General features: G+C 42.6%; 1 protein-coding gene and 1 long non-coding RNA gene across 6 annotated transcripts in view; one reads left to right on the top strand and one right to left on the bottom strand.

Moving 5' to 3' along the window:
• Positions 1–2,951: 2,951 nt before the first annotated feature.
• LOC115157636 (uncharacterized) lies at positions 2,952–19,511 on the top strand. Its single transcript, XR_003868494.1, has 3 exons — positions 2,952–3,413; positions 5,105–5,169; positions 19,195–19,511. It is a non-coding gene; the product is annotated as an uncharacterized LOC115157636 (long non-coding RNA).
• The window catches only part of fubp1 (far upstream element (FUSE) binding protein 1), a 29,709-nt gene continuing 14,939 nt past the window's right edge, over positions 9,848–24,617 (bottom strand). For 2 of the 5 annotated variants that reach the window (XM_029706057.1, XM_029706059.1), the window contains 7 exons: positions 20,360–20,520; positions 19,940–20,088; positions 19,223–19,299; positions 18,873–18,998; positions 18,191–18,265; positions 17,651–17,713; positions 15,635–16,108 (listed from right to left, as the gene is read on the bottom strand). In XM_029706057.1, the coding sequence (XP_029561917.1) occupies positions 15,927–16,108; positions 17,651–17,713; positions 18,191–18,265; positions 18,873–18,998; positions 19,223–19,299; positions 19,940–20,088; positions 20,360–20,520 (833 nt within the window). In that variant the 3' untranslated portion in view covers positions 15,635–15,926. Of the gene's footprint in view, positions 15,547–15,634; positions 16,109–17,650; positions 17,714–18,190; positions 18,266–18,872; positions 18,999–19,222; positions 19,300–19,939; positions 20,089–20,359; positions 20,521–24,617 lie in introns of those variants that run through there. The other 3 variants (XM_029706060.1, XM_029706061.1, XM_029706058.1) reach the window with 2 other exon arrangements.

Below are 24,617 nucleotides of genomic sequence, written 5' to 3'. Positions count from 1 at the left end.
CTAGTTAATAGTATAGCAAATTGGTTAGGTTACAAACGTTAGCTCATATTAGCTCTTTACACTGTAAAGTCCATGGAGAATAACAACACCTCCTCCCAGCTGCCCACTGCACTGAGGATAGGAAACTCTGTCACCACCGATAAATCCACTATAATTGAGAATTTCAATAAGCATTTTTCTACGGCTGGCCATGCTTTCCACCTGGCTACCCCTACCGCGGTCAACAGCACTGCACCCCCCCACAGCTACTCGCCCAAGCCTTCCCCATTTCTCCTTCTCCCAAATCCAGTCAGCTGATGTTCTGAAAGAGCTGCAAAATCTGGACCCCTACAAATCAGCCGGGCTAGACAATCTGGACCCTTTCTTTCTAAAATTATCTGCCGAAATTGTTGCAACCCCTATTACTAGCCTGTTCAACCTCTCTTTCGTGTCGTCTGAGATTCCCAAAGATTGGAAAGCAGCTGCTGTCATCCCCCTCTTCAAAGGAGGGGACACTCTTGACCCAAACTGCTACAGACCTATATCTATCCTACCCTGCCTTTCTAAGGTCTTCGAAAGCCAAGTCAACAAACAAATTACCGACCATTTCGAATCCCACCGCACCTTCTCCGCTATGCAATCTGGTTTCAGAGCTGGTCATGGGTGCACCTCAGCCACGCTCAAGGTCCTAAACGATATTGTAACCGCCATCGATAAGAAACAATACTGTGCTGCCGTATTCATTGACCTGGCCAAGGCTTTCGACTCTGTCGATCATCACATCCTCATCGGCAGACTCAATAGCCTTGGTTTATCAAATGATTGCCTCGCCTGGTTCACCAACTACTTCTCTGATAGAGTTCAATGTGTCAAATCGGAGGGCCTGTTGTCCGGGCCTCTGGTAGTCTCTATGGGGGTGCCACAGGGTTCAATTCTTGGGCCAACTATTCTCTGTATACATCAATGATGTCGCTCTTGCTGCTGGTGAGTCTCTGATCCACCTCTACGCAGACAACACCATTCTGTATACTTCTGGCCCTTCTTTGGACACTGTGTTAACAACCCTCCAGACGAGCTTCAATGCCATACAACTCTCCTTCCGTGGCCTCCAACTGGTCTTAAATGCAAGTAAAACTAAATGCATGCTCTTCAACCGATCGCTGCCTGCACCTGCCCGCATCACTACTCTGGACGACTCTGACTTAGAATATGTGGACAACTACAAATACCTAGGTGTCTGGTTAGACTGTAAACTCTCCTTCCAGACTAACATCAAACATCTCCAATCCAAAGTTAAATCTAGAATTGGCTTCCTATTTCGCAACAAAGCATCCTTCACTCATGCTGCCAAACATACCCTCGTAAAACTGACCATCCTACCGATCCTCGACTTCGGCGATGTCATTTACAAAATTGCCTCCAATACCCTACTCAACAAACTGGATGCAGTCGATCACAGTGCCATCCGTTTTGTCACCAAAGCCCCATATACTACCCACCACTGCGACCTGTACGCTCTCGTTGGCTGGCCCTCGCTTCATACTCGTTGCCAAATCCACTGGCTCCAGCTCATCAACAAGACCCTGCTAGGTAAAGTCCCCCCTTATCTCTGCTCACTGGTCACCATAGCAGCACCCATCTGTAGCACGCGCTCCAGCAGGTATATCTCTCTGGTCACCCCCAAAGCCAATTCCTCCTTTGGCCGTCTCTCCTTCCAGTTCTCTGCTGCCAATGACTGGAACGAACTACAAAAATCTCTGAAACTGGAAACACTTATCTCCCTCACTAGCTTTAAGCACCAGCTGTCAGAGCAGCTCACAGATCACTGCACCTGTACATAGCCCATCTATAATTTAGCCCAAACAACTACCTCTTCCCCTACTGTATTTAGTTATTTCTTTTGCTCCTCTGCACCCCATTATTTCTATTTCTACTTTGCACTTTCTTCTACTACAAATCTACCATTCCAGTGTTTTACTTGCTATATTGTATGTACTTCGCCACCATGGCCTATTTATTGCCTTTACCTCCGTTATCTGACCTCATTTGCTCACATTGTATATAGACTTGTTTTTCTACTGTATTATTGACTGTATGTTTGTTTTACTCCGTGTGTAACTCTGTGTTGTTGTATGTTGTCAAACTGCTTTGCTTTATCTTGGCCAGGTCGCAATTGTAAATGAGAACTTGTTCTCAACTAGCCTACCTGGTTAAATAAAGGACTTGTTCTCAACTAGCCTACCTGGTTAAATAAAGGACTTGTTCTCAACTAGCCTACCTGGTTAAATAAAGGACTTGTTCTCAACTAGCCTACCTGGTTAAATAAAGGACTTGTTCTCTACTAGCCTACCTGGTTAAATAAAGGACTTGTTCTCAACTAGCCTACCTGGTTAAATAAAGGACTTGTTCTCAACTGGCCTACCTGGTTAAATAAAGTACTTGTTCTCAACTAGCCTACCTGGTTAAATAAAGGACTTGTTCTCAACTAGACTACCTGGTTAAATAAAGGACTTATTCTCAACTAGCCTACCTGTTTAAATAAAGGTAAAATAACAAAAAATCTATGCTGTATCAGACTGCACTAGTGAAGGCCTAAGTTGTTTTCAGGTGCTAGACAGCAACGCCACTACACAAGGTTTTTATTAGGCCTATGTGGTCTAAAAAGGAAGGAAAATACAATCACAAGAATCCACTTTTATAGACAATATCCCGACACAGATCACACATTGAGCAAACAAAACAACGTAAACAATATCAACTGAAATTACATGGGTCCATTACTGGATTTTTGTTGATGATTTTGTAAGAAATGGAATGGGAAGATGCTATCACCGGTTATCATGGTTACAGACCCAACAACAGTAATGGCGGTCCGATCGTTCCCATAACAACAGAATGCAACACGTGACTGAAGAGAGAAGAGACGACCAATGTGCTCGTTACAGAATCAGCGCGCGCTCTGGAAAGAGCGGGAAAGTGGAAAGGCAGTTTGTCAGTTACAGCAGCTCGTCCCCCTGAACGGTAACGGAGAGGTAACGTTAGGTGGGACCCCTTGACTACCGGCGACGGGGGGTGAGAAGGCAGTTTGTCAGTTACAGCAGCGAGTCCTCCTGAACGGTAACGGAGAGAGACGCCTGACTACCCTGAACGGTAACGGAGAGGTAACTTTAGGTGGGACCCCTTGACTACCGGCGACGGGGGGTGAGAAGGCAGTTTGTCAGTTACAGCAGCGCGTCCTCCTGAACGGTAACGGAGAGCGAGATGCCCGACTACCGGCGACAGGGCGGTGAGAAGGCAGTTTGTCAGTTACAGCAGCACGTCCTCCTGAACGGTAAAGGAGAGCGAGATGCCCGACTACCGTCGCTGGTGAGAAGGTGATGAAACGTAATTCATGCGCTATAACCGAAAAACAACTGGCATTTGGAAAGTTTGAGGTGAGGGAGAAAGTGTGGTGGAACAAGTATTGTTAACATTATTAAGTATCTTGCTAGCTGGATCAAATTAACATTAGCCAATTTAACTGATGAAATAATTGAGTTTATGGTGTGAAAATTAGCTGGCTAATAAAGTCATACAGCGAACATTACCTAGCTAACGGTACAAAATATAATTATTTAAAATGTCACCTTTATTTAACAAGGCAAGTCAGTTAAGAAGAAATTCATATTTTCAATGACGCCTAGGAACACTGCCTTGTTCAGGGGCAGAACGACAGATTTTTACCTTGTCAGCTCGGGGATTTGAACTCGCAACCTTTCGGTTACTAGTCCACCGCTCTAACCACTAGGCTACCTGCTGGTTACTAGTCCAACGCTCTAACCACTAGGCTACCTGCTGGTTACTAGTCCAACGCTCTAACCACTAGGCTACCTGCTGGTTACTAGTCCAACGCTCTAACCACTAGGTTACCTGCTGGTTACTAGTCCACCGCTCTAACCACTAGGCTGCGCTGCTGGTTACTAGTCCAACGCTCTAACCACTAGGTTACCTGCTGGTTACTAGTCCAACGCTCTAACCACTAGGTTACCTGCTGGTTACTAGTCCACCGCTCTAACCACTAGGTTACCTGCTGGTTACTAGTCCACCGCTCTAACCACTAGGTTACCTGCTGGTTACTAGTCCAACGCTCTAACCGCTAGGCTACCTGCTGGTTACTAGTCCAACGCTCTAACCACTAGGCTACCTGCTGGTTACTAGTCCAAAGCTCTAACCACTAGGCTGCGCTGCTGGTTACTAGTCCACCGCTCTAACCACTAGGCTACCTGCTGGTTACTAGTCCAACGCTCTAACCACTAGGCTACCTGCTGGTTACTAGTCCACCGCTCTAACCACTAGGCTACCTGCTGGTTACTAGTCCAACGCTCTAACCACTAGGTTACCTGCTGGTTACTAGTCCAACGCTCTAACCACTAGGTTACCTGCTGGTTACTAGTCCACCGCTCTAACCACTAGGTTACCTGCTGGTTACTAGTCCACCGCTCTAACCACTAGGCTACCTGCTGGTTACTAGTCCAATGCTCTAACCACTAGGCTACCCTGCTGGTTACTAGTCCACCGCTCTAATCACTAGGCTACCTGCTGGTTACTGGTCCAACGCTCTAACCACTAGGCTACCTGCTGGTTACTAGTCCAACGCGCTAACCACTAGGCTACCTGCTGGTTACTAGTCCAACGCTCTAACCACTAGGCTACCTGCTGGTTACTAGTCCAACGCTCTAACCACTAGGCTACCTGCTGGTTACTAGTCCACCACTCTAACCACTAGGCTACCTGCTGGTTACTAGTCCAAAGCTCTAACCACTAGGCTACCCTGCTGGTTACTAGTCCAACGCTCTAACCACTAGGCTACCTGCTGGTTACTAGTCCACCGCTCTAACCACTAAGCTACCGGCTGGTTACTAGTCCAACGCTCTAACCACTAGGCTACGCTGCCACCCCATAATCAAAGCATTCACTAGTGCCTTCTCACATAGCATATAATCAAGGTTTTCACTAGTGCAGTCTGATATAGCATAAAATCAAGTGCCAGCCAGATTTACTGTACTTCAGAATTCATGCCCACTCCTCCCTCTAAAAGTCTCCCAGATTTTAATTAAAACTAACATGTCCATTCCTCTGTCCCCAGGTGGGCTGTGGAACTGTAGAGCTGCACAAACAAACCTGTCACCCTGTCCATCCCTCTGTCCCCAGGTGAGTCTGCTGAGCTATATAACTCTAGAGCTGCACATTAACAAACCGTCACCCTGTTGTCAGCAATCAGCAGACAGTTCCCTGAGGAAGGATGCAACGGTCAAGGCTGTCAATGACCAGATTATGGGGATGACTAAACACAATAAAGGAGTGTAAAATGTTATAAAACAATAACTTTTTCACTATGGTAACTTAAACATGCAGATTTAAATCAAAGACAACACAGAGGTTATGATTCAAAGGTTTAACATTTTTTTTAAAGTATCATGTCCAGGGTGAATAAATGTTTTATTTATGTATATCAGACATCCCAGCGGGTTTGGCTGGCAGGGATGTTCTTGTCCAATCGCGCTCTAGCAACTCCTGTGGCGGGCCGGGTGCAGTGCACGCTGACACGGTCCCCAGGTGTACGGTGTTTCCTCCAACATTGGTGCAGCTGGCTTCCGGGTTAAGCAGGTATTGTGTCAAGAAGCAGTGCGGCTTGGTTGGGTTGTGTTTCGGAGGACGCATGGCTCTCGACGTTCACCTCTTCCGAGTCCGTACGGGAGTTGCAGCGATGGGACAAGACTAACTACTAATTAGATATCACGAAATTGGTGAGAATAAGTGGTATAAAAAATATATATATATATAATTTAAGTATTTATAAACCTTGAGACATGGATTGTGTATGTGTGCCATTCAGAGGGTAAATTGGCAAGCCAAAAAGTTGTACGGTGCCTTTAAAACGGGGTATGGTAGTAGGTGCCAGGCGCACCAGTTTGAGTATATCAAGAAATGCAACTCCGATGGGTTTTTCCACACTCAACAGTTTCATATGTGTATCAAGAATGGTCCACCACACAAAGGACATCGAGCCAAGTTAACAACTGTGGGAAACATTGAAGTCAACCTGGGCCAGCATTCCTGTGGAACACTTTTGACAACTTGTAAAGTCCATGTCCTGATGTATTGAGGCTGTTCTGAGGGCAAAAAGGGGGGTGCAACTCAATGTTAGGAAGGTGTTCCTAATGTTTGGTACACTGTATATCAAAGACTAGGTTGAAGAATGTTATAGGCCCCAGGAAGAGTAACGGGATACTTAATAAATACAAATACAGACAAGTGAATGTCAGTAGTTGCATTTGTATCCGTTTGTAAGAACAAGTGGTTACAAGATATGTAGACCTTCCAAACACAGAAAGAAGGGTGTTCCACAATCTTTGTTTAACAAATGGCTAAAAGTCCCAACTGGACAAGTACAAAAATAAAATGTTAAAGTCCTTGAGGAATGTTCCCCCACCCAGCCACAATGAAGCCACAAAAGAACCATGGAAAGTATAATATTAAAGCAAAAACAAATAAAATGGGGAAATAGTAAATAGATTTAAAACAAAGCTGAACAATGCTTGAGTCATTTAAACCAAAATAAATGGTGAAACGGTATTGTCAGGGTTCTTACAGATATTGGCAAGTGAAATTCAAGGACTTAAGTACTTTTTCAAGCACTAATATTAATTTAAGGACCATCAATTTGTAATAGTTAGTTATGCAATTGTTTCTAGTCTCCACCAGGTGGCAGTATATCACCCCAATCTCATGAAAAACCCCCAAACTAACTTACTGTTTGTTCATTACTACCTTACAAGTTCTACTCAATAATACGTTTCTTATTGATAATACGCGTTTCACTATTTATTTACCTCGTACATAATTGGTAAGTCAGGACTGATGTTGACTTAGTTCCTAATATGAACTGTAACTCAGTATAATCTTTGAAGTTGTTGCATGTTGCGTTTATAGTTTTATTCAGTGTACATATTACATCGTCTTAAAATTTCCACAACGTTTCAGGTCCCACAGGCTGTCCCAAAACAAAGACAAAGTGGATTATAATAGTGTAAAAAGGCTTTTAGTTGACTCTAAAATGTTGTATTCTATACCCATTTGAAGAGAAACAAGTTAGTGTTTGATAAGATTAAAGATTCTCCTCAGGGCACCTTTTTTATTTTAGGTTACCCCAAGTTTAGGAACCACTTTACTAGTAACCTCTCTTCCCTGCTTGCCTCAATGCTTCCTCGGTTTATCTTCATTGCAGCTTGACTCACCACTGTCTGTCTCACTAACGTTAATCTCTTTAAAGAAAAGTTATTTTATGAGAATGTATAGTAGCCCACCTTTTGATTAGAACTAGCTTAATTCTAGTCAACTGCTGAGATAGCAGGCCGAGAGGTGAAACAAACTATGTCATGAGCGGACAGAGTTGTGAATATAGGTAAACGATCGTTAACTAAATAAAAATGGTGAATAAACGCTATTTCACAAATAAAGGTGCATATACGGCATTTACCCTCCACCACATCCCTGGTTGGGTCTGGCAAAAACCATTTATAAATATCAATATCCTGCCAGGCAGGCTTGAATCTACATTTGGCCAGAATTGTACCCATAATAAATATATATATATAGGTAACGCTTGGCGACGCCTAATCAGTCAGTTCTGCCTGGCTGAGTGTTAGTCTGGGTGGATGGAATAAGTGATCTCGCCTGGCAGCCAGAGTAGGAAAGACATGAGGAAATAAAACACTTGTCTGCCTGGAAATTAATTCGCAAGATCAATATATTTCTCTATTTGATAAATGTCCAGTTTATAGTGCCAAATTCCAGTACTTTTAAGCACCTCAAGCGAACCCTGTGACTCCAGTAATGTGATCTGTACCATTAAAGACCAAGGCCTCAGGTAAATTCAGGGTCTCATTGTCTTTGTAGTAAGAGAGGGGGGAACACTAACGACTCAAATAGTTCAGATGTGAGCTGGGTACTCAGGCACAAAAGTCGCAACAACAAAATCAATGACTGTTTGAGTGTGATAGAAAGCGCTTTGCCCCGGTAGTGAGTTTATAATGGTGATGGAAAGAGCAGGCTACTCCAGGGTGGACGTGCATTAACGCCTCTAATACAAAGTAGCTGAGTAGTCAGGCAATGCTATCAGGACAAAATGTGGCAAACTAACTACGGAGGTACTTGGTTCTTTTAGAAATTGTCTGAGTGTGCCCTTGGCTATCCGTAAATTTAAAAAAATGGTGCGGTCTGCTTTTCTTAATATAAGATATTTGAAACGATTTACTTACTTTTGATACTTAAGTATATTTAGAATCAAATCCTTTTAGACTTTTACTCGACTAGTATTTTCCTGGGTGACTCACTTTTACTTGAGTCCTTTTCAATTAAAAGGCATCTTTACTTTTACTGAAGTATGACAACTGGGTCCTTTTCCCACCACTGATCCAGCATCACCAATAGAACCAAGTTGTATTTTAGCGGCTGGATACACAGACCCTCTGACTCACACGAGCAGTGTTGGTGCAGTGACTGAATAACATTTATTTCCCAAAGCGAGCAGTGTTGGTGCAGTGACTGAATAACATTTATTTCCCAAAGCGAGCAGTGTTGGTGCAGTGACTGAATAACATTTATTTCCCAAAGCGAGCCGTGTTGGTGCAGTGACTGAATAACATTTATTTCCCAAAGCGAGCAGTGTCGGTGCAGTGACTGAATAACATGTGTACATTTATTTCCCAAAGCGAGGAGTGTGGTCAGCGTGTCAGTTCCAAATCGGTGACACGGCAATATCTATTTTATTTAACCAGGTGGGCCAGTTGAGAACAAGTCCTTTATTTAACCAGGTGGGCCAGTTGAGAACAAGTTCTCATTTACAACTGCAACCTGGCCAAGATAAAGCAAAGCAGTGCGACAAACATATTTCCTCCAGTGACCAACAGGAAAAAAAACAAAAAGCAACATTCAATCGCAAATATTTTACTAAGTTACAGTTCAGTCAGTCAATTTAAATATTCATTAGGCCCTAATTTATGGATTTCACATGACTGGGCAAGAGTGAAGCCATGGGTGGGGCTGGGAGGGCACAGGCCCACCCACTGGGGAGTCAATATCCCCCACAAAAAAAAAAAAAAAAAAAAAAAAGAGCTTCATTACAGAAATACTATTGAGCACCTCACCCACATTCTCTAAAATGACTTGAGAAGCCTTATGGTAGAGAAATTAACATTAAATTCAATGGCAACAACTCTGGTGGACATTCCTGCAGTCAGCGTGGCAATTACACGCTCCCTCAACTTGAGACATCTGTGGCATTGTGTTGTCTGGCAAAACGGCACATTTTAGAATACCCTTTTAATGTCCCCAGCACAAGGTGCAGCTGTGTACTGATCATGCTGTTTAAATCAGCTCCTTGATATGCCACACCTGTCAGGTGGATGGATCATCTTGGCAAAGGAGAAATGCTCACCAACAGGGATGTAAACCAATGTGTGCACAACATTTGAGAAAAATCTACTTCCTGATCAGTGTGTTATAGTAAATGAATCCCCCCATGTGAGGGGGAAAAGCAGGTCCACCCTCTACAGAGAGCTTCATCTTCATGCAGCGTAAACAATTATTGTCAAAGTGGTAAAATGCACACAGGTGTGTTCATTTGGGAATTTGTTCCCAGACAAAATGCTGGACGAAAGCATTTTCAAATTTGAGATTCTCCATTGAGCTTGCTTTGTGTGTCCGGGACACCTCATTGCTGAGGAAGTTGACAAAGATGATTGGGCCTTTAAAAAAATTAAATGTATACCAGGACTATAAATGTGAAGCATCAGTAACTTCAAACAAGGAACAGAGACACGATGGCTAAATGTTACAACTTTATTACTGGACAGGGCAACAAAGATACAGTCATTTCATAAAAGACAGGAAACAAAACAAAAACAAAATACATTTGATAATATTAAGGCATCACAAGAAACATGTTTAAATTTGTTTACCTCTAAAAGGCATGCTCCATATTCCTCCCTTCTGATTTAGTCTTCTACACCCCCCCCCCAAACTCCTTGAAACACTTTGCTCAGAGATGATAGAGCATCTAACACACAGATTACACTAATTTATGAAAGAATGCAAAAAATAGCAAATCACTAGCAGAGAGGTATGTGGGTTCTAAGAAAAAAAAAAGGGGGGACATTTGGGTTCTAATGAATGTGGAAACTAGAAAGTAACCAACTACAATTTCCTGCCATAATGGTTGAAAAACACAATAGAAGCAGTTCCTGGTTACTTCTCATCGAACCATCTCCAGCAGGGGTCTAAATTAACAGTGGTTAGGTGCAACAAAATCTATATAGGAGAACCAGAATATTTTATTTTTTGTTTGAGGTAGCATAAAAATGGGACTTAAATTAATTCTAGCTACTTTTGAAGCACATGTTGAGCTCTAGAAACTAATATTAAACCCTGGAGAAAGATTTTTAAAAAAGTTGATTGAAAAACCTTCCATTGAAATTAGTCATTTATGGAATACTAGGTTTCTACCTAATGAGATTATTGAAAATTCTACACCGTCTCTTTAAGAGCATCAAGTTCGTGATGAGACATGCAAGTCACTCATTCGTTCGATGATCATTGATCTCCTGAAGAAGCTATCCCTTCCTCTCCCTCTGTGCCCCCCCGATGTTTGATATACTGGTAAAGTAACCAGGTTGTTAGCGAGCTAGGTTGAGGTAACATGACTGAACAAAAATGTCAAAAATAAATAGAGAAAATTGCCAGAGAGCAGCTTTGGAACAACCCACGATCTGGTTTATAAACAGGGCCTTAAAAAAAAAAAAAAAAAAACAGAAAAATAAAATCTACCAGCCACTGACAGCTATATTCTTTTTATTTTACCAGCCAATAAATTTGCCATAACACCAAAATCTTTAACTCTTGGTTTAGTTATTCCAGGTGTGGGATTCCCCCCCCCCCCCTTTTGATTTTATAAGGTTCACTCAATCACAAAAATAAATAGAAAATTCTAAGTCCACAGCAATGCTTACAGTAGATCAGGAGCCCACTTAAGAGGTCTGGGGAAGAAAATATATATAGTTTGCCTTTAATTTCAACTGCGCACCTCAAAAAAGGGGGTTTGGCTGGCGGCGTTTCTGTACTGTATACAATAGCAGAGTTCGCAAAACAAAAAGACCCTGGCATTATATCACGATGCCGGTTAAGCCTACGCTGCAGTTAACATTTAATTTGGAAAGTTATTGGGGAAAGCTTTTAGAAATTACTATTTGGGCATCACTTCCTGGCTACACAAAGCAGCCGACAGCCATGCCGTTAGGTCTTCAGAAATTTGTAAGAAATAGAAATCACTGATGTATTCTTTAATATTCTTTACACGTAGGCTTTAGATTGAATGAATCTGCGCTCGCTTTCTCCTCCAAGGGCACTCTGAAACATCTGGCCTGTTTAGGGCTCCCGAGGGGTGCAGCGGCCTAAGGCACTGCATCTCAGCGCTAGAGACGTCACTTACAGACCCTAGTTCGATACCAGGCTGTATCACAACCTGGGAGTCCCATAGGGCGGCGCACAATTGGCCCAGCATCATCCGGGTTAGGCTGACATTGTAAATAAGAATTTGTTCTTAACTGACTTGCTAAGTTAAATAAAACAACTATTATTTGGGTAATTATTTCCCTGGTCACACCGGTACACCCAAAATAAAACCCGTCAGGTCCACAACAAAATATCTAAGAGCATATGCAACCAAAAATGGGGGCACTTTAGAATCCTGATGGCAAGCATTGGTGATTCAACTATGCAACAAGGCCTAGTTATGACAGTGGTAGCATCCCAAATGGAACCCTATGGCCTTTCTAGTAGACTACTTTTTTGACCAGAGCCTACAGGGCACTATATGGAATAGGGTTCTATTTGGGACACAACCAGCGGGTGAGCGGACAAAGGAAGGCAATCAATAGAATCATCATGAAAACATGTGGAGAAACACTAGACATCAGTTCAGTTAGACAACTTGCAGTAATTCTACGACATGTTAATTTTTACTTTTTATATAACGAGACGAGGGAAACCTGGACTAAAAATACAGCCCTAACTAGCAAACAGTATGTTAACTTGAGCAAATCACACAATTCTGTATTTCATTGCTTTGCTTTTGTTTGTTTGTTTGTTTGTTTACCTTATCTGGAGCGCGCTCTCGAATGGGTCACCTACACCTTGATCATCAGCCTCAAAGGATGCCTCTCAGAGTAGTCTCCTTTACGTGAGGGACAAACTTACAGGTTCCTGTTCCTGAATCTAGAACCTACGCTGGCTTCTAGAACCTTCTCTGGCTTCCAACAGCATCTGAGTGAGAGGTGGAGGGAGGCAGGCAGCAGGGTTTTTATGAGAACACCATTACAGCACTGCAGCATTGTGGCAGCGGCAATATAGAATATGTATATTCAAGTTCACAGCTTTCAGTCAACACCAATGAGTCAGTGGAACAGCATGAGCATCATATGCAGGCGTACTTTCATAAACGTTTGTAGACCCATTAATACATACGTGTATATAGATATATATGCACATAGGGCTGGCTTTATGACAGACCGAGTTGACTGTTTGCAGTTTATGTTAAAGTAATGTGGAAGTACAGGGCTCGAGCTGTATGCATCACAGATCACACTGCAGAGACTTACCAAGTTATGCGTTATAATATGCCTCATGATAGTGAATATCAATAACAAAATGACCTCAGAAAATGAGAACTTAAAACAGCATGTAGAAAGAACGCTTTTTTTTTTGCAAAAATTGTACTACGATAAGTCAAGTGGGAAAAGCCATCAAACCACATTGCAATTGGCCTAAGAGGATAAACGTTGCTGCTCCTAAAACAAACCATATAACTGTTGTACCATGCAAGTCATTCATCACCAAATCACAGCACTATCATCAATATACTCTATATGAACAAACAACTGTTGATATCACTACGAATCCTACCTGGACATGGCTCATATCAGGAGCACAGCTAGTGTTACTACACAGCACAGGTAAGCAGAAATATATAAATCAGGCAAATTCAGGTGAGTATAAATGGATACCCATCTGGGTGTAAATATATATACACATCCTGTATATGATAGGTCAAGAACACAGCCGTTTTCCTTAGGGTCGCTTACCTGTGTGACCGCAGCAGAACCTAAAGGGTCAAGGTCTGGGATGACAGTGATACTGCAAAGATCTCACACATATATATGATATCGTTTGCCAATCATTTCAGTTCAAAAACAGCCTTAAGGTTTTGTTTCAGAACAACAACAGTTCTCAATAGAATGTCACGTCAATGGAATAACTTCATCGCTTAGGAAAAAAATCAGAAGCACTTGTAGAACATTCTACTGAATGACAACCCAACAAACATGCTGATAGGAAACATCAATAAACAGCATAGAAACAACTTCAAAATGCTACTATGGAGGCGGGGGGGAAACTAGAACATTTCAGACTGAATCACACCATTACTGCAGTGAAAAAATGATGCATCTCTAATAGTAACTAAATTCTTGAGACTAATCAAAATGGCATTTCTTTTTCAAATATTGATGAAATAAATTCATAATTACATCTCTATTCTGGCTAAGCAATGGCACTTCAAAAAAAATCAAATCAAGCACTTAACGATTTCTAACATTGCTAAATGAACCGCTGCACAAAGCATTCTGCTTCGCTAGGAACAGATCCTTCAGTTCAGAGTTCTAACAGAACAGTCCGACTGGTATTACGACAGAACACTTTCCTACCTAAAAAAAACAGAGCCTAGATAGATTACATTGAATATTGCATTGTAGTTCTATGTCGAAATGGTAAAAAAAATACGTTTATAAATTTCTAAATGACAATTCCAAGTTACTGTACTTTATCATAACTTTTGATACTTACCCAGTGTTTTTTTTAAGGAAAAAATATGCAATTTGACAGAAACAATAGTTTTGTAATCATCAGTCAAAGAAATACATTGACAGCCAGGAAAATAACTGGGTTTGTTATATATATATATAGTCACAGTATTGTACTTACAGAGTAGGAGGTCAGAGGTTAACCCTGTTGGCTGATGGTACCGCTCAGACCAGCTCAGACCACCCCCTCGGCCCTACAGACAACCTACGTTCTTCCGTTGGGTAAACTAACAGAACAATGCATGGGCAGAGCAAAAATAAAAATACGACTTTTGCATTTCACGTTTTTTTTTTATAGTATCAAAAAGGCCAGAAAATGTATACATTTTAGGGGGGGGAAACAAACGTTTGAATGCAATGCAATACAGCAGAACAGAACACGTCAGTTTACCTGTCCTGGAAGAGACAGAGGGAGTAGCAAAAAAATATATACGAATAATAAACTAAAGCAACATTTCTGCAGTGAGAGTCACATTTTCTGAGGAACATTTTGGATTAAAAAAAAAAAATCATATATATTGCTTTGCTTACCGCTTGTCTAAGCTTGGCTGTGAAGGAGGAAGTTACTCTTATTATAAAAACAATGCAGCACACTAAAGTTACCTCAACAAAGTATGCTTCAGGATGTCTCCAATGGCGGCACCCTATTCCCTATATAGTGCACTACTTTTGACAAAAGCTTAAGGGAGCCTTGTGCACTAAACAGGAAATAGGGTACCATTTGATTCTCAGCCAGTACAACAGACAAGATTCGATCAGTTGTTTGACAGAGATGCCACAACAACCGAACACTGCAAGTAATGCACGAGTCCAGACGTATCATAACATTATGCCACTAATACTACATTATGGTATTAGAAACATCTGTCTAGTCCTACAATACAGACGGAGAGGAAGGGGAAAAAAACAAAAAAGACTAATATAACCCAAGAGTAAAGACAGGTAAATTATTCTATTCAATAGTGGTCCTAAAACAGAACCTTGGGGAACACCGAAACTGGACCCCCCCCCCCCCCCCACCCCAAGTCAAAAAGGCAGAGCAACGGACACACATCTAAAAACATTGTACTAAGTTACCAGGAGCTGTGTAGAGTTGGAGAGAAACTGAACATTGAGAGAGAAAAAAAAAAAAAAAGTACACGATTTGAAGTGGAGTTCATATTGTAATAGCTATTACCAACCCAACTTACCAACACAGGAGGTTTCACTTTGTTTTATTGCAAAACACAACAGGCATATTATTTAAAAAACGGGAGATGATTAGCCATGGTAAACTAGCTAAATAACAGGAGATCTTGAACCACATAGTATGAAGATACATGGGGCTGGAATGAACATATAATTACCTCACTAAAAAACCCCAAAACCGTTCATTTTACAAGAAAAAAAAAAAAAAAAAGTAGAAAAACCAAAAAGATAGCAAAGGATGAAAGGTTTGTGTCTCCAGGTAGACTGCTGCCATCACATTATTGTGAAACACTTGAAAACAAAACCAACCAAAGGGGAAATTAAGATCTTCAAGGCATCTGCACCATCCAACACATTTAACAAAGGGTTTTGTTTTGTTTCCACAATGTCGCATTTACTTTATGTCCACTTCACATTACTGGCCCTGTGCAGAAGAAATACATAAAAAAACACAGGCCATGTTAACAGCAGAACACATGGACGCAGCTTCTCCATACATCATATTAACCCTGTTTAAAAAAGCGGGAAGAGAAACTAGTGTTAGTTTCTTCTCGCGGCCGACTCATCTGATCCCCCTAGAACGCCTCGGGGAAGGAACGGCGTTAGCGACACAGATGAGCTACATTACAAAGGGCTTTATAAAAACACAGCAAGGGAGTTGAAATGAGGGCTAGTCACAGCATAAAAAATAAAAATAAAAAAAAAGACAGACGGACGATACAGGAAACAGAAATAGATAGTGGAGAAGTCGAACAAGGGTGGTTGCGAGGAGACAGCGGGAACCAGGGTAGGACGGTACAAGTCTTACTGGGGGTGTACCTGAGGTGCTTGTGGCTGTGCCCCCATGGCCTGTGGGCTGCCCTGTCCGTAGTAAGCAGCCTGTTGACGGTAGTACTCTGCCCAGGCAGCACTATAGTCCGGCTGACCGGCTGGCTGACCGGCTGGCTGACCGGCTGGTGCTGCTGCCGCCTGAGGGGCCGCTTGACCTGGGGGAGGGAGGGACACGGTTAGAAACATGGACGGGACCACATTGACTCAGGCAAACAAGGCTTGGCATTAACGCCAGTCTAGTGAATAAACTAAAATAATGACGACAACGGTATGGAACCCCACCAGACAAGTGGGATGGATAACGGTGAGGTGGAGACAAGGGGTGTGAACATTTCAACTATATTGTGATCGTTACCTTTGAAAAATAAAAATCTGGAGACCCTTTTGGCCACAGAGATATTTTGCCGTTTTAAACCTAATTTCCTTCAATTCTGTCATGTGGCTGAGAGAAAATATTAAGTTTCAAAGCTTATTTCCTTCAATTCTTCATTTTGTCATGGGACTTGCACCGTGTTCTTATGCTATCTGAGTGACGAAACATGATAACAAAAATCAACGGGACACCACGTCACGTGTGCAATTTCACAACCTCCCTGACTAGTCAAGGAGGACTTCATCTCCAGGACCAGTACAGATGCAATGCTTAACAATCTAAAACGGGAGTGGGCAGCAGCGCAGGTCGCCAGACAGACAGGCTCTTCACACTAAAGTGTAATAAAATCACAGCGCCGATTAGAGAAATTATTGCAGTTGATATGCAGCCATTGTCAAAAAGGCAGAAGATGTCTGCTTCAATACCCTAAAAGGCATATCTAGAACCACAAAAAAATAAAAATACCCCACGTTGAAAAACCGTGACAGTCTGGATGGAGAAATGATTGCTCTGCAAGTACAAAGCGTGAGATTTCCAACACCACACGTGGTGTTAACAGGTTGGATGTCTATGAACACGCTGTCATACAGCACTGCTACCAGCCATCACACTGATGAGAAGTGGGACATGAAGACACTTGTACTGACCACATGAAGTAGAGGCACACAGCAGGGAACCTAAAACGGAAGCCAGGACTGCAGTAGATTGAACTACATCGCCCCCTAGCTGTCATAAGCAGGACAATATCTGCATTGTGAATTCATGAGGATTTTTTGATATCGTTTCAACAGTTAAAAATAAATTTAAAAAATGGCTGTTTAAACAGGTTAAGAAAAATGTTAGTTGTCACATCCTTAGTTGAAGGACCACGGAGCCGACCTGGCACCTTCTGATATTTAATGACTGTTTCTTCTGGATAAACGGTTTTTATTTCTAGGTATTATTATTATTGCTCCGTTGGAGCTAGGAACAAGCCTTTCAAGACACCTGCAAAATCGGTGTACTACACAAATAAACATAGATTTGGAGATCAGCCAGCAGGTAATAGACTAGTGAAGTCAAGTCAGTGCTACCAAACTGGACCAAGGAAAGGTTTTAGAAACTACATTGATACGACTGTGAGAAGGGGAACGAACCCACCACTGGTCCTTCGGGTGGCGGGACAGAAACCCTCTGCTTTGCTCTGGGGCAGCTGTGGCTACAGACCCTCTACTAGAGAGAGAGCTGATAAGGGAAACAGCTGCCCACAACAGCTATGCCTTACAAAACCCACTACAAGCACAAGTTTAAACTTTAGACAGTTTTGAGTTGCGGCGGTCTTTACCTTGTTTCTTGTAGTACTCCTCCCAGGCCTTGGTGTAGTCCTGTGGTTGCTGACTTTGCTGCCCTGGAAATGATTAAACACTGTTTTAGTCTCGACAGACAAACCATCCACACAAAGTCAACATAAAACTATGTTCCTTCACCATCTATTCACAGCGGTAGTTGTAGCACATGAGCAGGTAATTGTTAGACAAGACAACAGTATGGAGGTGCAGAGGAAATAAGCTAATCTTTTTTTAAACAAGGGTCTTGTTTATTGCATGTCTGTGGCTGGATAAAAGAAGACCAATACAAAAACCAGTCTAAACAGCATGGGCTTGAAAACCAACCAACCGGTTTACCGCAAACACAAAATGGTCACAGCAGCCAGTGAACCACACATCAAGACATCACAATCATAGCCCCCCAAAAAAAGCTTATTTTATTTTATTGTTGTTGCCATTTCAGAGCCCCATAGCTGTTTCCACTGATCCTCAATTAGTTCTAACAACGGAAAAAAGACTCAGAACTGAAGCTTGGCGAAACACATTTATGTTTATACCCATTTTCTTGTAATATTCCTCCCAGGCCTTGGAGTAATCAGCCTGCCCAGTATGACCAGGTCCCTTGGGGTCACCTGTTAAAAATGGTACAATATAGTATTGAGAAGCATTCTGAGACTGACCATAGTTCGTCCTCCACCCCGCTATGGGCGCTCTGCTCTGACACCAGAGATAAAAAGCTACTCTGTCCCATTGAGGTTTCAAAAGAAGGCGCCATGTTTAAGCTCTTAAACTACACGACACAGGCAAGACTTAGGCCGGGATTCAAGCTGTAGTACATTTGAGCGACAAAAAAAGGTAATTGACACTTATGCAGACATCTAAAAACCTTTAACCATAAATGCATTCTCTGCAAAAAAAAAAAAAAAAAAAGTCTGGGGAAATTCTCTTTAGGAAAAAGGTGGCTTGTCTGTAGTTCAGTGGAGCAGGGTTAGAATGCACTTTGAATGAATCCCGGTCTGAGTCCAGGTGTCTACAGACCATGCAGAGGTTACCTGGGTTGTATTCATTAGTGCACACTAACAGTTTAGCAACAGAAAAATGTTTATTTTGGAGAAATTGAGGTATGTTCCTGCCTGTTTCATTCCAATTGTTTCTGTTTGGTTCTTAGTGAATACATCCCAGCAGGGAACCAGAGGCTGTGATAGAGAAGGGGTGGGATGGGGGGAGAAGCTAGGTTACCTTGCCCGTTGGCCTGTGTGGTGCCAGGGGCACCGCCTGTGGGTGTCATGGGGGCCTGGGGTTGCTGCTGGTACTGGGAGTAATACGCTGCCCAAGCCGCTGCGTTGGCATCAGCTGCAGCTTTACCTACAATCAATACACACATTAGATATATCTCCCTGTTGAATATACCAACACAGAATAAACATGTCTTAGCTTAGGGCCTTGCAGAACAGAGCCAATAAACTCACAGATTGTCTCAACTAAAAAAAAAAAAGGGGGGGGGGGTCTTGTAACAATGTTCAATCTATTTAACCAGGTGAATGTATCCATTTGTCGATAGATTATCACATTGGATGGTGTTAACTTACCAGGATCCGGCTGTCCTTGCTGCCAGTGGGGGAAGCCGTTACCCCAACCCTGAGGCTGGTAGGGAGCGGGAGGACCACTGAGAGGAGACAAACCATCAAAACGCTGGCTGGTAACAACAAACTATAATACATGTGATAAAATGAAAGCCTTCTGTATCAAATCTGAGGTTCTCCCATTTAATTGTATTTCATAAAAGCTAAATATATATTTTTTTTTAAGTGGCAATGTGATTTTTTTTGGTGGGGGGGGGGACCTGACCAAATTCACATAGAAATCTGAGATGTAGATCTGTGATTCTACTTGAAAGGAAGTCAAAGAAGTACTAGATTTGTTCTATTTCTATACTTCCCATTCTTAAGTTTGGTTTTTGTGCCTTTTACTTTTGGATTTGTACACCAGCGTCAAACAGCTGAAAATAAATTATTTTTGGTTATGGAAAACATATTTCACTGTGGTTTAAGATGGTACAATGATTCTCTACACTAGACTTGCTTATTTTGACAAACTGAAATTACGTCAACTACTAGAGTTTCAGTAACCAGAAAATGTCACGAGTGATTTCTGCACAGTGCAACTTTAATGCACTTATTTCAGCCTACTTTGCTTGTAAATATCCATTGCCATCCATGAAGTCTTTTTTTTATTACATTTTTTTAAACGTGGTTTACGCATTTTATGGCCATTTAAATATCAGTGAAAAGCTTAAGTCTCCTTACTGTGGTCCTGGGGGTCCCTGGTTGTAGGGGCCGGGGTTGTAGGGACCCATCTGAGCAGGGTGCCCAGGAGGGCCGGGGGGGCCGTGGGGAGACGGCCCTCCGTGTGGCCCTGGAGGACCTTGGGGACCACCCATTGGACTGACTGGACCCTGGGGGGGGGGGGGGAGAGAGAGAGAGACATGGAGTGGAGGGATATCAAACAACGTACTGGGCTACAGAATTAGAAGACATGATAAAGAAAGTTGAAAATGTGAAGTAAGATAAAGAGAGCAGACTCACAGTGCTTACTGACCAATTAGTAATTCAGATAAAAACATTGATTTCCATTTAAAAAGTGATCCACTAAACTTTTACACCACTGTCCAGTGATTAAGAGTATAATTTCTACTACAGACAAATAAACAGTGAAAAACGACTCACCCCGATCTTCTCCTCGACCAGCTGCCGTGCGTAGTCGATCTGTTGGTGTGATCCTCGGACGGTGAACATCTTAATGTTGGGGTCGGAGTTGGGTGGAGGGTTTCTCTGGAGCTCAATACGAGCCCCAGACTGCTGGCTGATGCCCTTGATGGTCTCTCCTCCTGGAGCGGGACAGAGGAGGGAGGACTGTTCAGACTAAACTAAAAAAAAAACTAGAAAAAAAGGTCTATTTCCAAAAGAAAAATGTGTGCGCTTGGATCTTTCCTCTTGATCCCTCATGAACATGACCCAGGGCTACTAAAAATGGAACCAGACGAGACTCCGGCTACCATATTCTAATACTTGGTTGCGCAATTTTTTTTTTATACGATAAAGCCATGAGGTAAGGAACCCACCAGTGGTTCTTTGGGTGGCAGGACAGAAACCCTCTGCCTTCCTGAAGGGGCAGCTGTGGCTACAGACCCTCTACTAGAGAGAGAGAGCTGCGAGGGGACACAGCTTCACACGATTAACAAATCAGACTAAACTATAAAATTGTCACGATAGTCACACTTTCAGAGAGGAAAATATGGGTGTTGGGGGTTAAAAACTACTGTGAAACATCAATTGAAGGTTCTCATAAGCAGAGGAGAGTTTGAGGCAGTGTTTTAGAAGTTCAGTGTCTCTGAGAATATGAAATATACTTATGGTCACCGAGGGAGCGCTGAACTTTAAAGGGTCTACACCAGAAGTTAATGGTTATAGGAGGTAGGTATATTAGTGGGTGCAATTAAGCTTGGAATGTGCTGAGTGCAGCGAAGCAAATACATGTGGCAGGCATTGATAAGGGGAGAGAGCCATGGATTAGTGATGGAGGGGGTCCAGGGCAGGCGTTGATAAGGGGAGAGAGCCATGGATTAGTGATGGAGGGGGTCCAGGGCAGGCGTTGATAAGGGGAGAGAGCCATGGATTAGTGATGGAGGGGGTCCAGGGCAGGCGATAAGGGGAGAGAGCCATGGATTAGTGATGGAGGGGGTCCAGGGCAGGCGTTGATAAGGGGAGAGAGCCATGGATTAGTGATGGAGGGGGTCCAGGGCAGGCATTGATAAGGGGAGAGAGCCATGGATTAGTGATGGAGGGGGTCCAGGGCAGGCGTTGATAAGGGGAGAGAGCCATGGATTAGTGATGGAGGGGGTCCAGGGCAGGCGTTGATAAGGGGAGAGAGCCATGGATTAGTGATGGAGGGGGTCCAGGGCAGGCGTTGATAAGGGGAGAGAGCCATGGATTAGTGATGGAGGGGGTCCAGGGCAGGCGTTGATAAGGGGAGAGAGCCATGGATTAGTGATGGAGGGGGTCCAGGGCAGGCGTTGATAAGGGGAGAGAGCCATGGATTAGTGATGGAGGGGGTCCAGATCAGGTTAGATCACGTTAAGGGAGAAATAAAAGTTTAAGGCCTGTATCACTTAGTGTCCTGCCTAGCAGTAAAGAACGATGTTTGTTCAGATGGGTAGGAGGAGACTGAGCCAAGGAGGTAGGGATAAATATCAGTGCTTGTGTGCGAATGTTTGTCTAATGCAGCTGGATTGATCCTCTGGGAAGAATAAAAACTTGGATAAGATTTTCATGGTGCCCGTTGGTTTTGTTTTTACTCAGTAATTAGAACCTTACAACTTAGACAAGGTTTAATGACTTGGCATTGACCACGGATATGAGGCGTCGTCACTACGCCATTTATCTGTGTGTGGGGGCTGTACCAGGGGTGCAAACTGGGAGAGAAATGAGTCAAGTCTGAAAATAGGCTTATTTTCTTGCAATGAGGTTGTCACAAAACCAACATTTTACCAACGATGTGATATCAGGCCAAGCATCACAATACAGCGTTGTAGTGGGCTGTGGTCAACGGCGCTGTCACCGACAGCAAAGTTCAGAGCCCCTCTTGGCCGCCGATAATGTTTTAGGGGGAAGGCAGGCAACTATTTAGCAGCTGTGGCCCCATGATTAGTTTAAAACCGCATTCCAGGCGGTGTGTCTATTCCACAAATTACCACCGGCTAAATCTGATGTTAAAATGCCTATTTACTCTGTTCCATCTGACTGCGCAATCCACTCATCAGCCCAGCCAGGCAATTTATAAACTTCTTGTCCACTATAAAAAGCATCTACCTGCATCCCACTGCTGGCTTGCTTCTGAAGCTAAGCAGGGTTGGTCCTGGTTGGTTTCTGGATGGGAGACCAGATGCTGCTGGAAGTGATATTGGACGGCCAGTAGGAGGCACTCTTTTCTGTCTAAATATCCCAGGGCAGTGATTGGGGACACTGCCCTGTGTAGGGTGCCGTCTTTCGGATGGGACGTTAAACTGGTGTCCTGACTCTGAGGTCATTAAAGATCCCATGGTACTTATCGTAAGAGTAGTGGTGTTAACCGCGGTGTCCTGGCTCTCTGTGGTCACTATAGATCCCATGGTACTTATTGTAAGAGTAGGGGTGTTAACCCTGGTGTCCTGGCTAAATTCCCAATCTGGTCCTCATACCATCACAGCCACCTAATCATCCCCAGCTTACAATTGGCTCATTTATCCCCCCTCCTCTCCCCTGTAACTATTCCCCAGGTTGTTGCTGTAAATGAGAATTAGTTCTCAGTCAACTTACCTGGTAAAATAACAGTAAAATAAAAAAAGCTAGACATTCCTTTTAGACTAACATGTAGTTTCCAACAGTGGATATGTGTATAAACCTTGTCTGTCTCTTCGATATTTGCAACATTGAATTTTAATATTGAAACCATCTCCAGCTGCCCCAGAGTGTTATGTTCTAATTCTCAAGAGTAAAAAGACAACTGAAACGAAACCAAGTTCTCTCTCCCAGAGGGTCAATTCAGCTGCATTAGACAAAAAAATAATAATATTCACACAAGCACTAACATTTAACCCTTCCTCCTGGGCTGAGTCTCCTCCTACCCATCTGTACAAACATTTTATCTTTACTGCTAGGCAGGACACTAAGTGATACGGGCCATAAACTTTTATTTCTCCCTTAACCTTAACGTACCCGATTTAATCTGGTTATTACTACTGCCCAGAAACTAGAATATGCATATAATTATTGGCTTTGCATAGAAAACACCCTAAAGTTTCTAAAACTGTTTGAATGGTGTCTGTGATTATAACAGAACTCATATGGCAGGCAAAAACCTGAGACGATTCCAAACAGGAAGTACCCTCTCTGACCATTCCTTGGGCTTCTTGGCTCTGTTTAAAGAAAATTTAGGATCTTTGCTGTAACGTGACACTTCCTACGGCTCCCATAGGCTCTCAGAACCCGGGAAAAAGCTGAATGATGTAATTCCAGCCGCTGGCTGAAAAACTTTAGCGCCTTGGTTAAGTGGTCGATCAGAGGACCATCAGACTGAGGCTCGTGCACGAGGGGATCCCATGTTTTTACTTTCTCTCTCTTTTAACGTAAACACGCTTTCCCGGTCGGAATATTATTGCTTTTTTACGAGAAAAATTGCATAAAAATTGATTTTAAACAGCGGTTGACATGCTTCGAAGTACGGTAATGGAATATTTTGAAATTTGGTCACGAAACGCGTCGGGCGCGTAACCCTTATTTACCCTTTCAGATAGTGTCTTGAACGCACGAACAAAATGCCGCTATTTGGATATAACTATGGATTATTTGGGACCAAACCAACATTTGTTATTGAAGTAGAAGTCCTGGGAGTGCATTCTGACGAAGAACAGCAAAGGTAATAACATTTTTCTTATAGTAAATCTGACTTTGGTGAGTGCTAAACGTCTAAATAGCTAGCCCTGTGATGCCGGGCTATCTACTTAGAATATTGCAAAATGTGCTTTCACCGAAAAGCTATTTTAAAAATCGGACATGGCGAGTGCATAGAGGAGTTCTGTATCTATAATTCTTAAAATAATTGTTATGTTTTTTGTGAACGTTTATCGTGAGTAATTTAGTAAATTGTTAGTAAATTCCCCAGAAGTTTGCGGGGGGTATGCTAGTTCTGAACGTCACATGCTAATGTAAAAAGCTGCTTTTTGATATAAATATGAACTTGATTGAACAAAACATGCATGTATTGTATAACATAATGTCCTAGGGGTGTCATCTGATGAAGATCAAAGGTTAGTGCTGCATTTAGCTGTGGTTTGGATTTATGTGACATTATATGCTAGCTTGAAAAATGGGTGTCTAATTATTTCTGGCTGGGTACTCTGCTGACATAATCTAATGTTTTGCTTTCGTTGTAAAGCCTTTTTGAAAT

Source organism: Salmo trutta, chromosome 21 (genome assembly GCF_901001165.1).
Source record: "Salmo trutta chromosome 21, fSalTru1.1, whole genome shotgun sequence".
Classification (NCBI taxonomy): Eukaryota; Metazoa; Chordata; class Actinopteri; order Salmoniformes; family Salmonidae; genus Salmo; species Salmo trutta.
The sequence above is the reverse complement of the archived record's forward strand: the minus strand, read 5'-3'. Positions and strand labels throughout refer to the sequence as shown.